The 22,036-nt window shown below is 43.6% G+C and overlaps 1 protein-coding gene across 2 annotated transcripts in view; it reads right to left on the bottom strand.

The window, feature by feature from the left end:
- Positions 1-13,536: 13,536 nt before the first annotated feature.
- The window catches only part of LOC118309634 (ubiquitin-conjugating enzyme E2 variant 2), a 17,695-nt gene continuing 9,195 nt past the window's right edge, over positions 13,537-22,036 (bottom strand). For both annotated transcript variants that reach the window (XM_035631995.2, XM_035631994.2), the window contains exons 3-4: positions 16,884-17,009; positions 13,537-14,878 (exon numbers count right to left, since the gene is read on the bottom strand). In XM_035631995.2, the coding sequence (XP_035487888.1) occupies positions 14,732-14,878; positions 16,884-17,009 (273 nt within the window). In that variant the 3' untranslated portion in view covers positions 13,537-14,731. The remainder of the gene's footprint in view (positions 14,879-16,883; positions 17,010-22,036) is intronic.

Here is a 22,036-nt window from a genome sequence, read left to right as displayed (position 1 = left end):
GTACGTCGCCAACCTTCACTCTCCTTGTGCGTGCTTCCAGGATACTCACAGCCTCTTGATCCAGCCGGGACTGTACTCACTCTGTTTCTCACTCCTGAATGGGAAGCTTGAGAGATGTGAAGTAGCATGAGGTTGACTGAGACGTTAGACCATCTGGGCCCTGGAGTGCCCAACCAAGCTTGGTGTGAACGGCTACCGGTCCACCTCTGGGTCCAAGCCTGACCGGTTCTTTGGCTGTGATCAGGTGAGCGAAATCTGCACTTATTAGCATTAGCAGGTGCACTTTACTAAAGTTCTGCAGCTGGATCTACTCAGGTGGCGATAACGCTTCTGGAGTGCAGTCACAGGATAGGATTGCTCTGTTAGGGCTAACCGACCCACTGTGAAGGCACCCCTGATTAGGTGCTTTGAAGGGGGCTGCGTCGGGGAGGCCACATGAAAGTCAACCGACTGCCCAGTGAGGCACGCCATGTCTTGGCGGATTGTTCTTAGGGCAAGAGATTCGGTTTCACCTTTGAATCCCAGATGTCGAGATGCAGCAGGTAGAATTATTTTATGCTCAGCGCCGTCGTTTAGGATCGCGTAGGTGTGCATCGACTTGCTCTCATAGCTGGTGTGACCACAATTCCGACAATGCTTGCCGTGCCCTTTCCACTTCTCGATGTCGTCAGGAAAACGTCGGACAATATCAGAACATTCTGAGAGGTAATGTTCAGGGCTTTTGCAAAACAGACACATCCTCTTGAACTCCTGGGGCTTGGCCTCTGACCGATTTGTCTCCAGAGGCTGATGATTATCTTCTCCAGAAATGTCAGAGCCATGATAGACTGAGACAGACTGGTTGTGAGGTCTGGGTGGAGGGACTTGCCTGCTTCCTTCAGACCTCAACCTGAGCTTCAGACCTCAACCTGAGCCAGTCAGAGAGGCCGCGAAGATTATACGGGTTTAGGCAGCTTGTGTCGAGGCGACCTAGGGCCTCTAGATGCTCCACGAAGCCGTCCTTCAATTGCCTAGGGAGCTTGCTAAGGAGCCGCTCGACGTGGCCGCTCGACATCAACTCCATCCCGTTTGGCCCCTTCCAGCGACGTCAACATCCCTACCAGTAGGTCAACACTAAGGAAAAAGGTCTGAAAGGCTCTTTTGTTTGGCATCAGGAGAGTTGAGAATTGTTGCGATCTCGCTTTGGGCAAGTTGGTGTGGCTGTCCGTATTGTCGCTGCAAGGCCTGCATGGCAGGAGTGTAGGGCTATGCATAGTGCCCACAGGACTGGGCTATTAGCCTAGCCTGGTCCAGATCCAGCTGCTCCATGAGTACACAATACTTAGTGCAGTACATAGTGCTCAGATAGTTCAGTTTGTTCGCTGAGTCGTTCGCTGAGTGGTCTAGCGCCATCTTCAGGTCAGTGAACTCCCTCTCGCAGTCGTTGAGCAACTTAGGCAGTATAGGTATTAGGAATGGCTGCCTAGGAGGCTGGAAAGTGGTGGAGTCATATGATGTATACTGTGGCTGAAGGGCGTACTGGACCGGTGGAGCTGGTATAGGCTGGAACATGGACGGCCTGGTGTTGTGGGTACCAGCTGGTATGCTGGCTGAATCGATGGGGCAGGCTGGTGCTGACGCACTGGCTGTGAAGGATGGCTTGGCTGGTACTATGGCGGACGATACATGGGCTGTGCAGGGATGAATAGCGGAGGCTGATTTGCTGTCTGCTGGGGCACAGCATGCATGTAGGCTGAAGGCGCCAATGACCAGGTTGATGTTTGATTGGTAGACGGCTGCGGCCCAGCTGCCAACTGTTTGCCCACTGGCTGGAACGTAGTTGCAATGCGCAACTGAGGTGCAGGGTGCAGTTCCGATGCAGTATGGGGTTGGTATGTAGGTTGTGTAGGCGTGACCAGATATGGGATTTTATGAGGCCACTGGCATGCTGCCATACAATATCCCATACGAGGACACAGACGGGAGTGGCTAGTAGTGATTGTAGTCCAGGCCCTGCAAGCATGGTCCGAGCTGTGTACACAGGTGTCTCTGTCATCGTAGTCTGTCAACTTCCCTGCTGCTATGGTTGAGGCCGTGTGCTTGGGCCACAACCAGCTAAGAGATCGCAACGTGATTGGTTGGCATTCGTCTTTTTTAATGGTGGTTTGCAACCAGCGTAACAGGCGCATTATCCGCACCTTCTGCTCCGAAGTTTTCCATCTCCTTTGACAGTGGCAGATATTAAAATGTGAATGAAAAGTGTTAGATCCCCGGCGCACTTCCCCTGCCAGGGAGGTGCCGGTCCAGCTCTCCGTCTTAAAGGGTCCGAGCGCGGTTGCTATGGAGTATTACCCCGATGAAGTAGCCCGCGCTTGTTTAAGCTGGTGGTGAGGAGACTCGCCTAGCTGTCTCACTGCCTTCGTCCGAACGTCTTACCCCGCTTCTGCTGAACAGCGCAGCCGGCCGAACAGCCCTGTGCGCCACACTGCCTCCGTCAGCCACGTCCATTAACGACAGCTCTCCTCGGGTGATCTGGGCTCTTGTTAAGTGCTAGGATTATTTTAGTGACCAAGAATAAGGTCCCAGGGATCTGTTGCTTCTTAGTTGGCTAGGACAACCTATAAAAACCTTAAGGATGTTTAACGTCAAAACTCCAAACTTTTACTGTCTCTGAAAGAACTCAATGATCACAACCTTCCTTTAATTGTAAGTTGATATTTATTAAAAGCATTTAGCAATGGCGAGCACACAGCATAATCATCAAAAGAGTAAATATGGTACAATAATTGAAAGGATATAGTTTCCCATAAATGATTAAACTGATTAAAATCACGTGGAATACTCTCATCTCTAAGTGCTGAGGCTCAGTTTCTAATTCGTTGTTACTTGTTGATGTTGGTTGGAGGGAACGAGTCCCCTGGCCTTGGGGACAACGCCCTTCCCGCCGGGAGATAGAAGTCCTTCTGCAGCCGCTTGACTCCGTACAAAGTCCAAACCGTCCGTGTTCAGTATCTATCTCATGTCCAGCGGAGTGAACGGGGAGAGAGTCTTCAAGTGTCCGAATTGTCATCCACAGCTCAAGGGCGCAGCGGTTAGTCCTCCTCTCGCAGAACTGTGGAAGATGTCCTGAAGTCTCGTCCTCAGCAGATGTCGGCTGGATGTCCACTTCCTCCGTCCATGGTGTCTTGCGAAGAGCTCCGACGACTAACCCCGAGCCGCACTGCTCGGCGTCTTTTTATACATCTTTTTAGGACAGCAAACTTCAGCCTTCCCCCTTGACCGTCGTTGCGTTTGGTGTTAATCCAATAACAACTCTTAACGTTTAATTCTTCCCTTTTATGGCAACATTAAGACATTTCTGACTCTTCCCCTCTTTCCGGTGTACGTGCCGAATGTGTTTTAGCAGTAGCATTAATGCAATGACTATGGCACAATCTTGGTTGATCTTTATCAATACACATCACCCATTCTCTGTGCTGCTTTCTGTATTACCCAATATTTGAAATCCCCTCGATCCTTAACTGAGCACTTCTGCTTTTCTCTTGTGAGCGGTCATATGAGGTTACATTACACAGTCTTCAGTACATTTCTTATAAAATCATCTCTTCTGTTGATCACATTAATTCATACATTATTTCAGTACTTTGTTTCTAAATCAACTCTTTGTTATAGCGGTTACATGTTTGTGATTCGTTCTCCCACACAGTTATTTATCATGACATCTTTATTACTTTGGCTTGCAATGCTTTCATGATTGAGTTTCTCATATTTCTCTCTTTGTTACCTCAATTGTGAAGTGGACTGTTTATCTCTGTCCATACCAGGCATGTGCCCTGTATTCGTGTCGAGAGCGAGATCTCAACTTTCTCTTGACAAAAGCGAAGGAACAGAGCGGTAGATGTAGTGTCTTTTATTGTATTGTAGTGCTTATTTGTTTTTAAAACCGCTTAATCGTCTATTTTACTCTAAATGAAAGCAATTCACAAAATTAACATCATGCAGTATTTGAAATGGAATAATTTAGAGTCCTGTTCGCCAGACACAGCTAAAATGGAATAATTGATGGAGTGGATGCCTATTCAGTGAGATGGAAACCGTGGATATATTAAGCAGAAGTATTTATTATATGCGCTCAATACTGAGGAGACTTCCGGTTCGCTACACAGATCAACAGGTTCAGTGTTCGGAGTCCCAAGATAGTTCACCCATCCCCGGTCTCTGTAGTGTATTTAGTTTGCAGTAATGTCGTCATCTCTCCGCGACTATGACACTTCGAGTGAGACATCACCTCAATTATTGTTTAGGCACAGATGAGATGACCTTGCTTGGTGCCTGAGAAGACTCGTCTTAACAGTTTGTCAGGGAGGATAGACGGAAAATTCCTCAACAGTATTGAAGACTTAAAACTAGCGATTGAACCATTAACTCCTCAAAATGTTTACTGACGTTATAAATCAAGTGAGAAGTGGAGTCATTTTCTTATAGACTTCTGTAGAAACTGACTTTTTGCAACCATTGAGTCACCCTCTGCTGGTGATTCTAGAGAACACAGGCTTCAGGCACTTCCACCTGGCCTAATTTTCCAGACCTGGGGACTTCGTCCATTCTTACATACAGACCGTGATAACAATGCAGTAAAAGCAAAGGCATAATCAACATTGCTAGTTACCCGGTGATAGAAGCAAAAAGATTTGACATTTCTGTTGATTTCCGCTGCTGGACACAGCCTATGGTGAGTAAAGGAAAAGTTTTTGAACTCGCAACTTTTCTGCTATACTGCTAAAAGCTGTTCATGCTAATTTTGGCTATGTAGCATTTTGAAAACATTTTCAAATAGCCCATTCAATCTATACATGAAAAAAATAGATAAAAACAATTTCTGATTTAAAACCAACCACATCCTGACTCTAGCTCACATAAGATTGATATTGATTTTGTTACCTATGTCTCTAGGAAGTAAGCATCTTTCCCAAAATGCTGAATTATTCCTTCAAAGGAAAAGCCCTGGTTTAGATCCTTCTTCAGGAGAATTGGTTGATTTCATTGATCTTTTGTTGTGTTTCTTATAACGTGCCTCTTTACAGGAGCTCAGTCTGTACAAGGACATCGTCTGGCATGTTGAGAACATTTCTAGAGATGGTGTGTGTACTCTGCTGCAGGCTTTAAAAAAGATCATGCAGCAAGCATTAGTGAAATAAGACAGTTTATCAACTCACAGTCCCTGTCCTGGTGTCCTTGGCACTTGGTATTGACAGAGACCTCCGCAGCACCCTCTTGAATTCACTGTTTCCGAGACACTCGCCTTGGACTTTGCTCTGCCAATAATCCTGCATATTTCTGGCCTGGGGGCCTACCTTTCTCCCCGATTTCTGTTCAATACACAATCAACTGATGGTGTCAGTGGGGGTGACATTGTCTCTACAAGTGTCATTTGCTGGCCTTGAGAGCACTTACATTAAATGGCTCTTCGCCAAATAGCCCTTTAGCGCTGGCCAGTTCAATTGCACTGTCAAAAGGAGAATTACCTGCAGCCGGGCCCCGAATGGAAGCTCTCGCCTGATAAAGGACACATGGAATCATTTAGGCTAATGTCTCTGCATTAAAGGAGCTTGTCTAGCTAGGAGAGAGAAATCAAGACTAAATCGCTACACCTGCATGAATAAGGGATGGTGTAAGCGCTGTAATTTGTTGCAATTGAGAGGCACGTTCAAGGAAGTGTACGCGTGATTCAGGGTTGGAAAGGTGGGGTGAGAAAGAAGTCTCAGCGGGTTCCGGCTGTACCTCAACGGCAAAAGACTGTTGTGGGGCTCACTAGAAAAAGTGAGGGGGTGTTGGAAGAGGTGGCAGCCACTCACGCTCACACACCTTTTGTCTCCTGCCATCTGCTGGGGTTTCATAATGGCTGTGAGGGAGCGTGCGTATGTGTGAGGAAGGGGGTGAAGTGGATGGAGGGTTATATTGTTGGGGGCCGGGGGACATTCCGTCACCTTACAACAATCCATGCCACAAAGCTACGCCAGGCCAGACCAGGCCATAGGAGGTGTCAGACACACACTGGAAGTGAAATTTAAAGCCCTATTGATCCCCATTCAGATGACTCCATTTCCCAAACACTCACTCCAGTTTATTGCTCATTTTGTTAAGCAGTGGAAGGTTATGAAAGGTTCTTAACAACAACACCTCAAAATCAGCCTCCAAGAGTTGTCGGACAGAGTTTTAAGCACAAAACAAACCCCGAATTGTGTACACCATTCATGGCATCCTCCATTCAGAAGATTCAGTAAAGCTCTTGGGGATGTGAGAGGGCATACGCTAATAGTTTCAGGCAAGCTTCAACGGGCAACCCTGTCTCCTAAAATATAAAAAATAAAAATAAAAATAAATATTATTAATTTATTTTAAATTTATTTTTAAAATTTTTTAGGATATATATATATATACATATATGTACTCTACAAAAGGCTCAAGGAATGAGAAGTTACGAAAGCAGCGAGGCTTATCGAGCCATCTTAAGCCACGCCCCTTCACACACACACACACACACACACACACACACACACACACACACACACACACTCATAGCTCATGCTGATCTGTAGTGAACAGCTGTCTGCCTAATTAAGAGTTAGATTGTTAGAAAGTCAGTGGATTCAGTTGATTCCTCAGTTCGTGTGCATCCCTGACCACAAGTGAGTACTGTTTTTTTTATTGTGGTGATATTTAACCTATTGGTAGTTATGATATTTATTTCTCGTTAAACAGTTATTTTATCCTTTGCAGAAGTTGTTATTCCCATGTATAAGAGTTAATTGTAGAGATAGTATAGCCCAAGTGGCATAATTCGATGTCTTTTATTTTTCTCTCCTTTTAGAAACACAGTCTCCTTACTAAAAGAAAAGTTATAGTGCCTGTGCATCTGTATATCCTGTTTGAGTTCACAATAAACCCATCAAAGGATATTCGTGCCTCCCGTGTCCTGACTAGACACCCCATATTGTTGACTAATTTTCCAAACCACACAAGTTTCAGTACAATTTATGGTCCTTCGAGCCGGATAATAGTCAACGATATGGCAACCGGTAGAGAAGTAACCAGCCTACCTGCTTAACCATCCGTGCGTCCCAAACGCACAGTGCAGCCCCCGAGGCACCTAGATGATTATTTAGTCGGATCGATTTAGAAAAGCGCAGATGCACAGGCACGAAGAGGAGAGAGAGCTTCTCAGTCCTACTAGAAGCACATCATCAATGCAGAATGTGCATGAAGCCATTTTTCATCAAGGTTTGGAGAGCACCCCGGCAGCAGAACGGCCAGGAAGCAAACAGAGCTTTTGGAGTTCGTCCTGCAGTGCCATTACCCGAGATCCACAACTCTGTCCTCCACGCATCAGACACCAGTTCGCCCATGCCAATCAGAATATTACCAGGATGAGGATCAGCCAGGTGCAACGGTAGAATTAAGCCACCAGCCAAAGTGTTCATTGCCCCTGCCTATCAGCCGAGTCACATATCACCAACAACAGCCAACAGGTTCGCCCAGAGTTGGATCATCACCACGTTCACCAACCCCCTACCCCCCGCCACAGGTTTCACCTGGCATCAAGAATTAGCAAAGTTGGGAACCTCTGCCTTGAAATTGAGCCCTCTCTTCAACTAAACATCGAGAGAGACAAGAAAGACTTTAAGCAATACAAATCCAAGACAAACGTCACAACGGTGAAGCATGGGACAGACAGCTTTAAAGACCCTCCATCTGACATGACCTCAAAAGCAGCTCCTCCTGTCCAGACACAAGGTAAAAGTAAGATACATTTCCCTTACTGTGAGTCAGACAACTACCTCAACCAATGTGAGCATTTCGCTAAGCTGACCAAAGAGGAGATAGTGAGGTTGATCAAAGCCAAGAAAAGATGCTGGAGATGTGGTTGTACTCACTTCGCCTCTTCCTATGACCTGAAGAAGCCATGTCGGCTTTGTAAGTCCAAACATCTCTCCGTCCTGCATGAGGTCAACCAGAGGAGTGAGAATGTGCCCACCATCACATCAACAGCAGAGACTCACTACCTAGATCAGCCAAGCGGTTAAAGCAGAGTGCTCCTGAAGATTGTCAGAGTCAACCTTCACTACCAGGACAGAGTGTTCAACACATATGCAGTGCTAGATGATGGCTCAGAGAAAACCATCTTGCTCTCCTCTGCAGCAAGCCACCTGGAAATACTGGGTCAAGCAGAAGACCTGACTTTACGCACTATCCGCCAATATACCAAGACACTGCCAGGATCACGTGTCTCCTTCACCATTGATCCAGCCTCACAGCCCACCAAGAGGTTCCCCATTCATGGCGCCTTCACAGGTAAACACCTAGGCCTGTCTCAATACAGCTACCTGGTTTCCCAGCTCCAGAATAAGTATCGTCACCTATGAGGCTTGGTGATCCCGCCCATTAATGGAGCTCAACACAACCCTCCTGATTGGATCTGACCATGCTGATCTGATATACCAATTGAGCCAGTGCACCTGGGCCCCCCTGGCTGCCCTGCAGCAGTAAAGACTAAACTTGGCTGGATGCTCCATGGTCCAGCAAAGTACCTGCATCAACAGCTTTCCACCTCCCCTTCTGCTGAGCTGATTAGTCAAGTTGAATGGCTGTGGCAGTTGGATACGCTGCCTTTCAAGACTGAAAGGTCGGCAACCAGATCCAATCAGGACAAGTACTCTGTGGACGGTTGGAGGCCGAGACGATTTGGGTAGAGGTCAAGGGAGTGCATCGTTATGCTACTCTCCTCCTGCATGTCCAAACTATGCCCCAGCTTAGAGTTCCAAAGGAAGTTATGATGAATAACCTGCGGAACACAGAAAAGAGGTTAGCCCAAGACCAACAGCATGCAAATACCTACAAGGACGAGATTAAGAAACTGGAGATAGCCGGGTAAGTCACCAAGTTGACACCTACAAAGTGTCATGGTTCCTGCCTCATCACATGGTAAGACATAACGGCAAAGACCGGTTTGTGTTCAACTGCACCTACCAGCTTAGTGGACAGAGCTTGAACAAGTATCTGCTACCTGGCCTAGCTTTATGACCTTCACTCCTTGGAGTACTCCTACTTTTCAGAGAGCATTGAGTCACAATAAGTGGAGACATCAAAGAGATGTTTCATCAGGTTCGCCTGTTGGACAGAGATAAGCCCCTGCTTAGGTTCCTCTGGAGGGACCTGAAGACCGATGAACCACCGCCAGTGTATCAGTGGGAGGTCCTTTCCTTCGGGACGACATGCAGTCCCTGTTGCGCAATCTTTGCTCTCCAAAGACACGTCACAGCCAACCAGGAGAAGACATCCGCCACAGTGTAGAAGTTGTTTATATGTGGACAATTTTCTGCAATGCCTGCCAACTGATGAAGAAGCTACTAGCCTTGTAGCCAAACTGAGAGCCCTCCTAACCACAGGTCACTTCAAAATCTGCCAGTGGGCCAGTAACCACCCAGAGGTGGTCTGCAACTTACCCAGGGAGGCCAAGTCTGACAATAGTGCAAGATGGGTTTCCCAGAGCCATGGGGAAGCTCAAGAGATGACTCTAGGCCTCATTTGGCACTTCATAGAGGATACTCTCCACTACAGACATCGCCCAGTTCCTCCAAGACAGACAACCATGCGAAATATCTATAAGATACTAGCAAGCCAGTATGACCCCTCAGGTCATATCCTGCCTTTCACCACGAGGGCTAAAGTAATGGTCCAGAGACTGTGGGCCAAAGACTGGGAATGGGATGACCCACATTTACCCACCGATCTCCTCCGAGCCTGGACCACATGGGAAGAAGAAATCCCCGAGCTCCAAACAGTCAGCCTGCCCAGGTGCTACTTCCCACCAGACGTTGATGTAAGTTCCCTTACCATTGAGCGTCATGTATTCTGTGATGCATCAGAGTCAGCCTACGGGTCAGTCGCTTACCTAAGTGGTGAAAATCCTCATGGCCAAGTCCATGTGGCCTTCGTGCTAGCTCGTTCGAGAGTGGCGCCAAAGAAACAGCAGTCAATGCCCCGTCTTGAACTTTGCACTGCTCTGACCGGAGCTCAGCTCACCCAGTTGATCCAGAAAGAGCTCACTCTTTTCAGGTGAGAGACGGTGCTGTGGTCGGACTCCACCACGGTGCTTGCCCTGATTCAGTCAGAGTCCTGCAGATACAAGGTGTTTGTCAGGACCCATGTATCTGAGATCCAAGAGCTGACATATCACCAGTCATGGAAGTACGTGGATGCGCAGAATAACCCGGCAGATGCCGTCACCAGAGGAATGACGCTGTCTGAACTAGCCAAGCCAAAACAATTTAGTCAAGGTCCGGCCTTTCTTCCCCAGTCACCCCCAACTACCTCCTCATGGGGCGGCCCGACTCCTCACTCCCTCCTGTGTTATACCCTGAGTCCGACATCCTAAGTCGGTCTTCGGGTCACGAAGACCATCAGGAGTGCCGATGGGAAGGTGCGGACTGCTGAGGTGAAGGTAGACGAGAGGACCTACACAAGACCAGTGGCCAAGCTCATTGAGTTACCCGCCATCCCAGAGTATGCCCCAGCAAGAGCCACTGTGGACAGTTGAGCCTTTCAGGAACTAATTCACACCATGAATTTAGGGGGCGGCTGTGCAAAAGGCTCAAGGAATGAGAAGTTACGAGAGCAGCCAGCTTAAGCCCCCACACACACAGCTCATGCTGATCTGTAGTGAACAGCTGTCTGCTTAATTAAGAGTTAGATTGTTCTTGGGGATGTGAGAGGGCATACGCTAATAATTTCAGGCAAGCTTCATAGGGCAACCCTGTCTCCTAAAATATAAAAAATAAAAATAAATATTATTAATTTATTTTAATTTTTTTTAGGATATATATATACATATATGTACTGTACAAAAGGCTCAAGGAATGAGAAGTTACGAAAGCAGCCAGGCTTATCGAGCCATTTTAAGCCACACCCCTTCACACACACTCATAGCTCATGCTGATCTGTAGTGAACAGCTGTCTGCCTAATTAAGAGTTAGATTGTTAGAAAGTCAGTGGATTCAGTTGATTCATCAGTTCATGTGCATCCCTGACCACAAGTGAGTAGTGTTTTGTGTATTGTGGTGATATTTAACCTGTTGGTAGTTATAAAATGTATTTCTCGTTAAACAGTTCTTTTATCCTTTGCAGCAGTTGTTATTCCCATGTATAAGAGTTAATTGTAGAGATAGTATAGCCCAAGTGGCATAATACGATGTATTTTATTTTTCTCTACTTTCACACTCCTAACTAAAAGAAAAGTAATAGTTCCTGTGCATCTGTATATTCCGTTTGAGTTCACAATAAACCAATCAAAGGATATTTGTGCCTCCCGTGTCCTGACTAGACACCCCATATTGTTGACTAATTGTCCAATCCACACAAACTTCAGTACAAAAACACTTGTGCTCCAAAAGAGTGATGACTTCTTCCAGATTAAACCTAGACAGCAATTTCTTTTTTAAATTTTGACCAGAAGAGTAAAAAATGAAATGAATGAAATCATATCATATTGATTGTTCAAGTGATTAAGTTAAGCGCCAAGATAAAATGGGATCGTATAGCCTGTTGCTCACAGGCTGTTACAATATATTATTTCCTAGAACATTACCTGTCCAGATAGTCTATTGTTTTGAATTGACAAAAATAGTTTAGTTTATCATAACAGCAGCATTCTCTCATTTTAATGGCAAACAGTGTAATATTATTGCTGGTATTATACAACCTGTAAGTGTTTGGACTGTTACAGTCTGTTCTTCAGGCTCTGAGCTTCAGCCCATTCAGTCTGAACATAATGGATACCAAGTGTAGGTTGAATATGCTGTCGAAAAAACTGGAGATATAGCCCTTTTATTAAACCTATTTAACAGTTTCACAATAGAGTGTTTACAAAAGGGGGCCAATAAAGAAGAAATGGAAAATGTATGCAGTATTAATGAATGTAACAGTATGAAAAACTTAATCACATAAATGAGGTCATTACAGGACACAATTTTTTTTATAAATTTGGCCTTTTGCAGTCCTAATGGTTATGCTATTTATCTCGTACAGTTTGGGTGTTGAAGGGTCCGGTTCAAACAAGCTAATAACAGGACTAAGAAGGGAAACGGCTTTTCTTTCTTTTCTCACATCTCTCCTCATAACTAACTTCCAGAAGTAAGACACCTAGGCATGGGTGTGCCAGACAGAGTCAACTTCTGTGCCCATTCAAGTAATAAACACAAAAACATATTTTGTCTTCCTTTTTTCTGTCATAAATTAACAATACTTGGGCTTCCCTGGTTCTTTTATGAAAAATCTATTCAATTTATCAAATAAATGTCTAAATTAAAGTAAGAATTGTATCAGATTGCATCTTATCACACCGTATGTGACCAATGTATCTATATACATTTTGGTTCGCATTATAAAGGAGAGGTGCCATTTTGGAAAAACGTTCTCCTGTGCTTGTCCTCTTTGTGTTTGGTCCATGACAGTATTTAGCAGCAGCAGGGAGGTAATGGTCTCAGGCCTGAACACACTCTGGGTCATGCAGGAGAATGTGTGTGCGTGCGTGTGTGTGTGTGTGTGTGTGTGTGTGTGTGTGTGTGTGTGTGTGTGTGTGTGTGTGTGTGTGTGTAGAAGTGAACATCTGACACCTCCCACAACTGGTCTACACTCGTCCTGATGCCTTATCTGTGAATGTGACAAATGAAGTGCAATCAGACCAAAGGAGTTAATTACAGAAACAGTGTGAATGCAGATTTTCACAGGGACGTGGTCCAACTTTCGAAATTAAGTTCAAGGAAACTGATGGCAAAAGTTAGGCAAAGGAAAACACGGAAGTACTTCTAATTTTACATTTTTAACAATCATACATTGGGCGCAGAACATTCAATACAAAGCCTGCAGCCTCAAAGCAAAGAAACTCTCAGATAATGCACTTTAATTTCACTCCGGCACACACACCAACACACACACACACACATTTATTTATATATATACATATATATATATTTATATATATATATATATATATATATACAGACACACACACACACACATACATATGACCAGCCAACACTCAGTCCTACTACTAATCCTTAACAAGTTTGATCAAAGTAGGTGATGTGTCCAAGACAGAGGGGAAACACTTTTACAGATCTACTTGTTAGTCCTTTGTCAGTGTGTCACATGGATCCAAGGGTGAATGGCAGCTGTTCACATACAATTATGCCGATTGAGTGAGATACCATGTTGTCTTCTGCTTTTTTACTCTTTAATAGTTGGCCTGATGGAGAGCTGGTCCATCACAGCAGATACAATTAGAGTGATTGAAGGCTCGTCCATTTATTATTGCCTCTGCCACACGCATACATACACACTAAGCAAGCTGATATTAGAGGGAATGGATGTTGAACATGTTGCCAGTTTTACTTTGTAAATGACTTAAATGATAAATCTGTAATAAAAATACTTTTAATACTCACATGAAATACAGCCTAATGAAATTATCCGCAGAGAATCACCACACAAACACGTGCAAAAAGTAATAACGTTTAATTCAAATAAAACCATGCGAAAGGTCACAAACCCCTGATTGGATTCAACCTGTTATAAAATAAACATATCAAGCCATACATTGTGTGCAGTGGGAATTCACTGTATGTGAGAGGAGATAACTCCTTGGAGATGTGAGTCGACCCAAAGACAAAAAAAAAGAACAAACAAAAAGACACCCCCCCCCCCAAAGGCTGCTAATATTCAATCACCATCACAAAGGGCTATGAACCATATGGCACACTGAGGACAAGTCTGAGAGCATGAATGATGAGTCAGCAGTGCCCTGTTGATAAATACATAGCTGAATGTCTAGTAGCAGTTTATTCCAATGTACCAAAGATGCGCTCATTTAAAGGAAAGGCCCGTGAAATTCACATTGTCGGGATCGCAAAACCTGGGAGATTTGAGACTAGCATCGCCTGAAAGACGAAGCACGCTTACCACTAGGCCAAAACCGTGGAGTTGCAGCGACACTCGCTAGCGGGTCTCTTGATGTGTTGACGAGTGAGGTTTACAAACTGCACTCAGTGTTGTGTTGTGCGACCCAAGCCACTTATATTGTTTTCAATTTACAGAGCAATGGCTGAGCCGAAAATCCAGATTTTGTACGGGCGCGCACAGAACCGACAGGCGACCAGGAGGAAAAATTTGCTGATTTTTACAAAACATCTATTGTTTCCAAAAACACTTACTGCCCCTTTAACATCTATATTTTAGCCGGGCTTATACAGGTACAGTATATTTGTGTTGCTGTGTAGCGAATTGATTGAAATCCCTGACTACAATACCCATGTACCCAGCACTAACAGCCCCCACTTGGCATGAAGGATCCACACACACACACACACGACTGGTACGGTCAATCAGGTCCTTTGGTATTTTTCAATCTGTACACAAAGGTGATAAAAAAAATAACAATAGCAAGTTGTACAGTATTTTTGTTTCATGGTGTTTGGTCTGCACCGTGGTGACAGGGCACTGGGTTAGGAGGTCTGGTTTGCCTACACATCCCTCTCGGTTCAATCAGAGGCTCCCAAAGCGGGAGTTGAGAGAGAGAGAGAGAGAGAGAGAGAGAGAGAGAGAGAGAGAGAGAGAGAGAGAGAGAGAGAGAGACATGTGTGTGTGTGTGTGTGTGTGTGTGTGTGTGTGTGTGTACACAGTGTGAGCACCAGGAGCCTCAGTTGCTGTACACCTGGCCCTCAGGTGGCTGGGACAGCCTGTTGTTCTCTTTCATTATCATGTGCTGTCTGAGCTCCTGCAGCACCATGCGGATGTTGTAGGAGGTCTTCCACCTGGACAGCGATGTCAGTGCCTTTATGTCCACCTGCCGGGAGTGCCAGATGAGGAGGACAAAAGATGGTTACTGGGCAACCTCATGTTCAGGGTTCATGTGTACAGTCACTAGCTGCTGGTTGTGTTAGAGTTCAGCAAAAATTTTAAAATTAATATTAACATATTGAAAACATGTTTTGGTGGTCAGAGCTTTCATGAGAGACCAAACAACTAACAACTACAGGGCAGTAACACCGAAGGTGGTGGTTTGCACAAATAAACACACTGTGTAGACCCCAATTTGTTTCATAGCTTATTAAGTATATATTAAATAATAACCAACAGTAATAAGCAAATGTTACCGCCAATATATGTGGCATGTTGGTAAAATACCACAGTACACCACCACAACTGTGGTCTACTGCTCAAGACTTAAGCTGTATGATATACCATGTGATGATGGAAAAAAATCCATCACAACATTCTCTATTGTTTATTTAATTGTGCCACAGATCTATATTATATATTTAAATATTTTATTATCACATAATATACCAGTACCAGTTAAAGCTACACTGTGTAATATTTAGAAAAACTTATTCACAGAAATTTAATGTATTGTCCATAACTATGTGTGTATGTATAATCACCTGCAACAAAGAACTTTTCGTCCACTCTGAATTATTTAAATATAGTTACATGAGCTGGACCCGACCTCCGTGTCAGTCTAAATGTCTGCTACATCGCGTTGAAGACGGTTGCACAAAACGGTCCAGAATACGTCTCATTTGCGTTGAATTTTGAGCTCTGCCGGAAACCAGAAATGGAATCAGCGGTGCACCAAAAATAAAGTGTCCCTTCGGGTGCTCAGTTGGTTGCGGTTTGCAACTTTACCACCAGATGCCGCCAAAAAATTACATAAATTACACACTGGGGCTTTAATGTGCGGTGCCGGTTGCTGTCTATCTTGATCTAATAAATAAGTTTAAAAGAAGTCTCTGTGTCCTTTGCCTCACTGTTGGGGAGGGTATTGGTCCAACTCCTGCAGCGAGAAAGTTAACATCTCTCCCTCCCTCCAGATTCAGTGATTCATGCCTCAAATTACACTTTAATTTATTGCATATTCTATTTAAAGATTTTAATTAAACACCAGATTTGAAGGTTGTTTTCATTTGAGAACATGGGCAAAGGTTATCTGCTTGATGTGTTCTGGAAAGCAAAATTATATTTGTCTCCTTTTTTTTTTTGCTGATCCGATCCGTGACTCAAAATGCGCGGAACGATCCAAACCATGAGTTTTGTGATCTGTTGCACCCCTAATCACATGTGATCAGTTTACCTGAGATGGATGTTATGGCAAATCTGAAAGCTAAATGCTCCCACTTAGACTGAAACAGAAGGGAAGTCTAAAACTCAGCAGGCAGCAGGAGCTCTCACTGGTAGCAGATAGCAAGCGTTAATGCGTTCCATATAGGAAGATGGCAGCGTGAGCATGCTATCTGCTCCTCCTCTCCCCAAAGCAAAATATTTAACTCCAGACTTCGGGAGGTACGCTACGCTAAGCTAGCTCGTTGCAACATGGCTAGTAATGTCATTAGAACAACGGTGTGTAGCATCCGTTGCATCTGTCTCAGTGGGATTACTTCAGACATGTCAACTCATGTACGCCAACATCACCCAGAGTGTCAATAGGTGGAACTAGATGGAAAGGTGCGGTAATTTGTTTGATATAAAAAAGAAAAGAAAAACGTTTTTTCAACCATGCCTTGAATCTTAGGATGCCCAAATTGTTTAGGATAAAGTCATCTTTAAGTATGATTTTTTTTTTAATAATCTAAATAATAATAATTTTTCGGGCATATTTACAAATGGTGATTAATCGTAATTATTCCACAGCTACCCTGTAATTATTCTGATTAAAAAACTTACTCATTTGACAGCCCTACTTTTTTTTGTAAATTACAGGTGCATTGTAATGATCTTATTCAATCACCACCCTAGAACGTTGATGAATCAGGAAAGAACGGATGGATGTGTAATGGAACTCGTATACTCACCAAACCATTTGAGTTGTGTACACCGCTCAGGTGGATCTTGTTCACAAAGCGGACAAGAGGGGGGTACTCTGGGTATCTGGGTCCACATTCTATTTTCAGACTGTATATCCTGCCTTCATAGACTGTCTACAGGGAAAGACACAAGGTCAGCTGAAAGTGTCAAAGTCCAGAATACTCTGAACGCAAATCAACAACATTTGTTTATTGAGCTTGAAGGTTTGTTCTTGAACTTGGAACAAGTTAATATAACAATGTCCACTCAAGCTTCACTTACTTCCTGTTCTGTAGCCTCTTAACACATGACATAACAGTTTCATGACAACACAGCTGATGTATGGTTAATGCATTTCATTACGTGTATAAAGCCTGAGAAAGGAAAATAGCTAAAAAAATCTGATTGATGTTACATCATGACAAACTTTTAGTTTCATAAAACAGTATGGTGAGGTCATTGTTAAAACAGGTTGGATTGAGTACGTGAGACGACATGAACACGAAAAGTGGTTTGGTGAAGACACGTATAAGGACTGATAGCTGCTATCGGATTCCAAGGACTAACATCTTGGAATGATGCTCACACAGCATTCCAAGATGAATGCTGTGTGAGTTTCCCCTTTCAGGGGAAAAGAGAGCACTGATGTCAGACTGGTGCTCGACACAGGCAGTGTCTGGGTTTGGTAAATGTAAGAACAGGTCACACTGGTCATGCTGCCATAAATGTGATGCCGTTACAAGGTTCTTCAGTCATGTTCTGACAACTGACACTGGCAACTTCAGCATGTGAGCATTTAGCCTTATTTTAACTTTAACTCCTTAGAACTGGCAGAAAAAACAAGATGTTAGTCCTTGGAATCAGTCAGAGGTGCAAGTCATCAAGTGGACTAAGCCCCTAACTTACTGCCATGGCAACCATAGCGGACATAAGGTAGTCAGTAACTATCCATCCATCCATCCATCGTCTACAGCTTTATCCATTTAAGGGCCGCGGGGGGGCTGGAGCCAATCCCAGCTGACATTGGGCGAGAGGCGGGGTTCACCCTGGACAGGTCGCCAGCCTATCACAAGGCCACATACAGAGACAAACAACCATTCACTCTCACATTCATACCTACGGCATGTCTTTGGACTGTGGGAGGAAGCCGGAGAGAACCCACGCATACACGGGGAGAACATGCAAACTCCACACAGAAAGGTCCTGGTTGGTTTGAACCGGGACTCGAACCTAGAACCTTCTTGCTGTGAGGCAAAAGTGCTGACCACCACACCACCGTGCAGCCCCTAGTCAGTAACTATGCCATATTAAATTCAATACAACAGCTAGAAAACCATCAAACAAGGTTGCTGCATACACAGTGAGCCAAAACACATGCATGTCCATATTGTGCATTTAAATGGGCAGTAAGCAATTTTGGAGAAAGCTTGCTTCTCTCTTTATTGTTGTTGATGATTTTACTGCACTGATCAGGCCACGAAGCCCCAACCTCGGGAAATTGGGAGACTGATGCACTAACCAAAAAAATGTATGTAACGTAACCTCTAGGAAAAAACCCTTAGTCGGAGCGTAATTTGCTAGCACGTCTCTCAAGGTGTCAGAGAGTGATGTTGACAAACTGCACACAGTGTTGTGTTGCGGTCCGCACTATTTTTTGGTTTTTGATTTACAGAACCAGGACCGAGCGGACAACCAGGATTTTTTTTCAGTGCACACACAAAACTGACAGCTGGCAGACCCTGAGGAAATATTCACAGATTTTTTACAAACAGTGCATTGGATTCAAATCGCTTACTGCCCTTTAAACTAATTTAAATGTGACAGACCAGTAGTTTTAAAATATTAATTAGAAAAATACTTTGTAGCAGCTGACAGTTTGGACAGTAATGATGGTAAACATACAACAGTTATGAGCCCCCGCCTCACATTACAATTGTGCGTTCACAATGGAAGAGAAGCAAATTATTTGCGCGAGTAGAGTACATATCAAGTCAATGCAAATACGCAACTAGATGCTAGTAGTGCGACGCAGCTCGAATATTCTCTCTGTGTGTGTGCAGCCCGACTGGGTTGCTATTTGTATCATGACCAGGTGAAGAAGGAGAGGGCTCGGCAGAAAGTGATCGAGGAAGTTGGACACTAGCTTTAGCCGTTAGTTTAGTCTCAAAACTCAAGGATGTGCCAGGGAAATGTCAGTAGTTGCAAAAAAGAGAGTTGCATTGATTCATCCACTATAATACTAACACATGTAAAAGGAGCATAAACAGCATGTGTCATAGGCTTATAGACTGTGGACAGCAGCAGTTTATTGATCCACAAAGTAAGTAAGATAGTTATTATTATTTCAATTTTTTAATGCACGATACAACAAGTGAGACAAGACATATTTACAGGTTTGGTGAGAAACATATAGGGTGGGCTACAACAATGACAGTAAGACATAAGATAGACACAGTCAAACAAAAAAGAGAAAACTAATGGTAAAATAAATAAGGATACATAACAAAATAAGTATGACGGGTGTTACTATATTGAGTGTGGGGCGGGTTCTAAAGTTTCTGCGTGTGTGTGTGTGGGGGGGGGGAAATGTAGGAAATATGGCAGGACGTTTTTTTCTGAATATGAATATAAAGAGAGATAATTAAATTCAATAATAATAACATTTTAATATATATTTAAAAATATTTAGTTTTTGTGTTTGTGGTTTTGTCTTTTCCAATTTTATGTCAATTTTTTTGAAACACTGGTCCCATTTCCTTGGTAGCTCTCGTTATGTTTATTTGTAAAGAAAAAATGGATAAGATAGTTATTTTCTTTTTCAAGGAAATAACTATCTTTCTTATTTTATAAAGAAAATAACTATCTTATGCATTGAGTCTATATTTTCCTGTAGCAATTGTAAATTATTTTCTTTTTTCTTACTTACTTCGTGGATCATATATACTGCTGCTGTCCACAGTCTATAAGCCTATGACACATGTTGTTTATGGTCCTTTTACGTGTTAGTATTATGGTGGATGAATCAATCAGAGCACAAACGAGAATGGTTTTACGCTCGAGGATGCCGTTCTGCGCGCATGCAGAGCAGAAATGCTCCCTCGCGAGTGTGTTTTATGCTCGTGTGTTTTATCCTCGCGTGTTGATCTGCTCTCTCGTATTACGGTTGTACGTAGGGCTGAACGATTTGGGGAAAATATCGAATCGCGATTTTTTTTTTACAGATATTGCGATTGCGATTTGATTTGCGATTATAAGTAGCGCACGCGCATACACAAACACACACACACACACACACACACACACTGACAGAGAGCAAGATGTGTTGAAGAGGATAAGTGGAGAGAGCTCTCTCTGTTAGCTGTCTGTCTCGGTGTAGTCGCGGTGTTCGTCACCTCACGGTGCCACGTAAGACATTTTCATACGGAGTAACAGTTTCAAACAACTCTCGTGTGGTTCCGTGTTCGTCACTTCTTTCACTGATTGTTGGCCGTACACTCGTCATCTAGCCACTGTGGCGCTGTGAAAAAGCGCCGGTTGGTGGTGTTTCCCCGTGAAGTAGCAACGGTAGCACGGTATGTTCTGCACAACACCTGATGCTGCGCAGCATCGTACTTTTTAAAACCTAAAGTCTCCGCTGTATCAGTTTCCGACTGTTCTGTCCAGTTTGAGGACATTGCGCAGCAGGTTAGTGCAGCGTGACTGATGCTTGGTCTTGGAACAAAGTGCTCAACTCGCTCGCGTATCACCTGACCCGTGTAATCGCGTCCCTTGCCGTTAGAAAATCACGTTTTATCATATCGCAATACTATCGCAAATGCAATTAATCGTTCAGTCCTATTTGTACGTGCGTGAGTTTTGAGAATAAACTAACGCCATATGTTTGCTTGCGAATAAAGCAACATGAAAATTAGCAACTCGTCTGGTGTGACGAACCATTAGTTGTCTTACATAATGTTAACCGTTGTGAACACTGTGAGTCCAGATGCCAGCTGTTGCAATACGTAAACAATAACATTTCAAGAAGTGCCTGCATGCACTGCTCTTTAATGCTAAACCAAACAAGGAAGTATGACATCATCATACTGCACTCTAGAACCTAAACTAGGGTTGCAACGGTATGAGATTTTCACGGTAAGACAACCATCTCAGCAAATATCATAGCTATCACGGTATACGGTATTTCCCGATTATTTTTATTATTATCATCATCATAAGTACCCCCCGCGACCCTTAATGGATAAAGCGGTAGACGAAGGATGGATGGATCATCATAAGTTAGAATGACCCTTAAATAAATGAAAATAGAAATGATTTTTTGGTTTGGTCTAACAAATGCTCTCTTCTGGAAGTATGTGTAAAAAGTCTCCCATTTGAAAGTAAATAAGAAAGCACCTCCCATTTGAACAAAAGAAATGAGGAGGAAAAAGGAGCAGGACCTTTAAAAAAGTAATCTCTTCAGAGAAGAATACATCAAACTGTTCTTCCAAATGGGAGAGAAAAAAATCCAGGAGTTCATACCATTATATATTATGTCATCATTTAGCACTTTGAGATTGCTTTTACCAATGAAAAAAAGTGTGTAAACAGTTACTAGTCATGTGCATAAAAAAAAGACATGAAGTTGAAAATGTGCTGGATTTGTGTTAAACACAGAGTCAAGAGTGTCTCTGTCAGACAGAGGTGAGGTATTGTACAGTCTAATGGCTTGTCGCAGGAAGATTTCCGATAAGAATCGGTATTGATAAGCAGAATCGAAATCTCTAAAATTCAAACAATAACCATTCCTAGGACAGAGACAGTGAGAGGAAGGTAGATTTAAAAAACTCAAGTTAAGTTTGATAGATTTTACAATTTAAAAGAACATTCACCATATAATGGTGGGGGAGTGGGATGCTGCTGAAAAAAATCCTAGAGGAAACCCTGAAAGTTATAAACGACACATACACATTGATTCTGCACTGAGGGATGTGTTCAGGAAGATGGGCGAAACATGTTGGATGTGTGCCTCCTTTAGCAGCCACTTTGCTTCCACATTTCTTACATGTTGGATATCCATCCTCCAGGACAACACTGCTTTCATTTTTTGGGAATATCCAAAGAAATCCGAAGCTTAACTTTTATTGAGGGGGGGAGTGGAGATCAGTAGAGTCGCCTCTCTCTG

Source organism: Scophthalmus maximus, chromosome 6, assembly GCF_022379125.1.
Source record: "Scophthalmus maximus strain ysfricsl-2021 chromosome 6, ASM2237912v1, whole genome shotgun sequence".
Taxonomy (NCBI): Eukaryota; Metazoa; Chordata; class Actinopteri; order Pleuronectiformes; family Scophthalmidae; genus Scophthalmus; species Scophthalmus maximus.
Note: the sequence above shows the minus strand (reverse complement) of the source record. Positions and strands in the feature narration are given on the sequence as shown.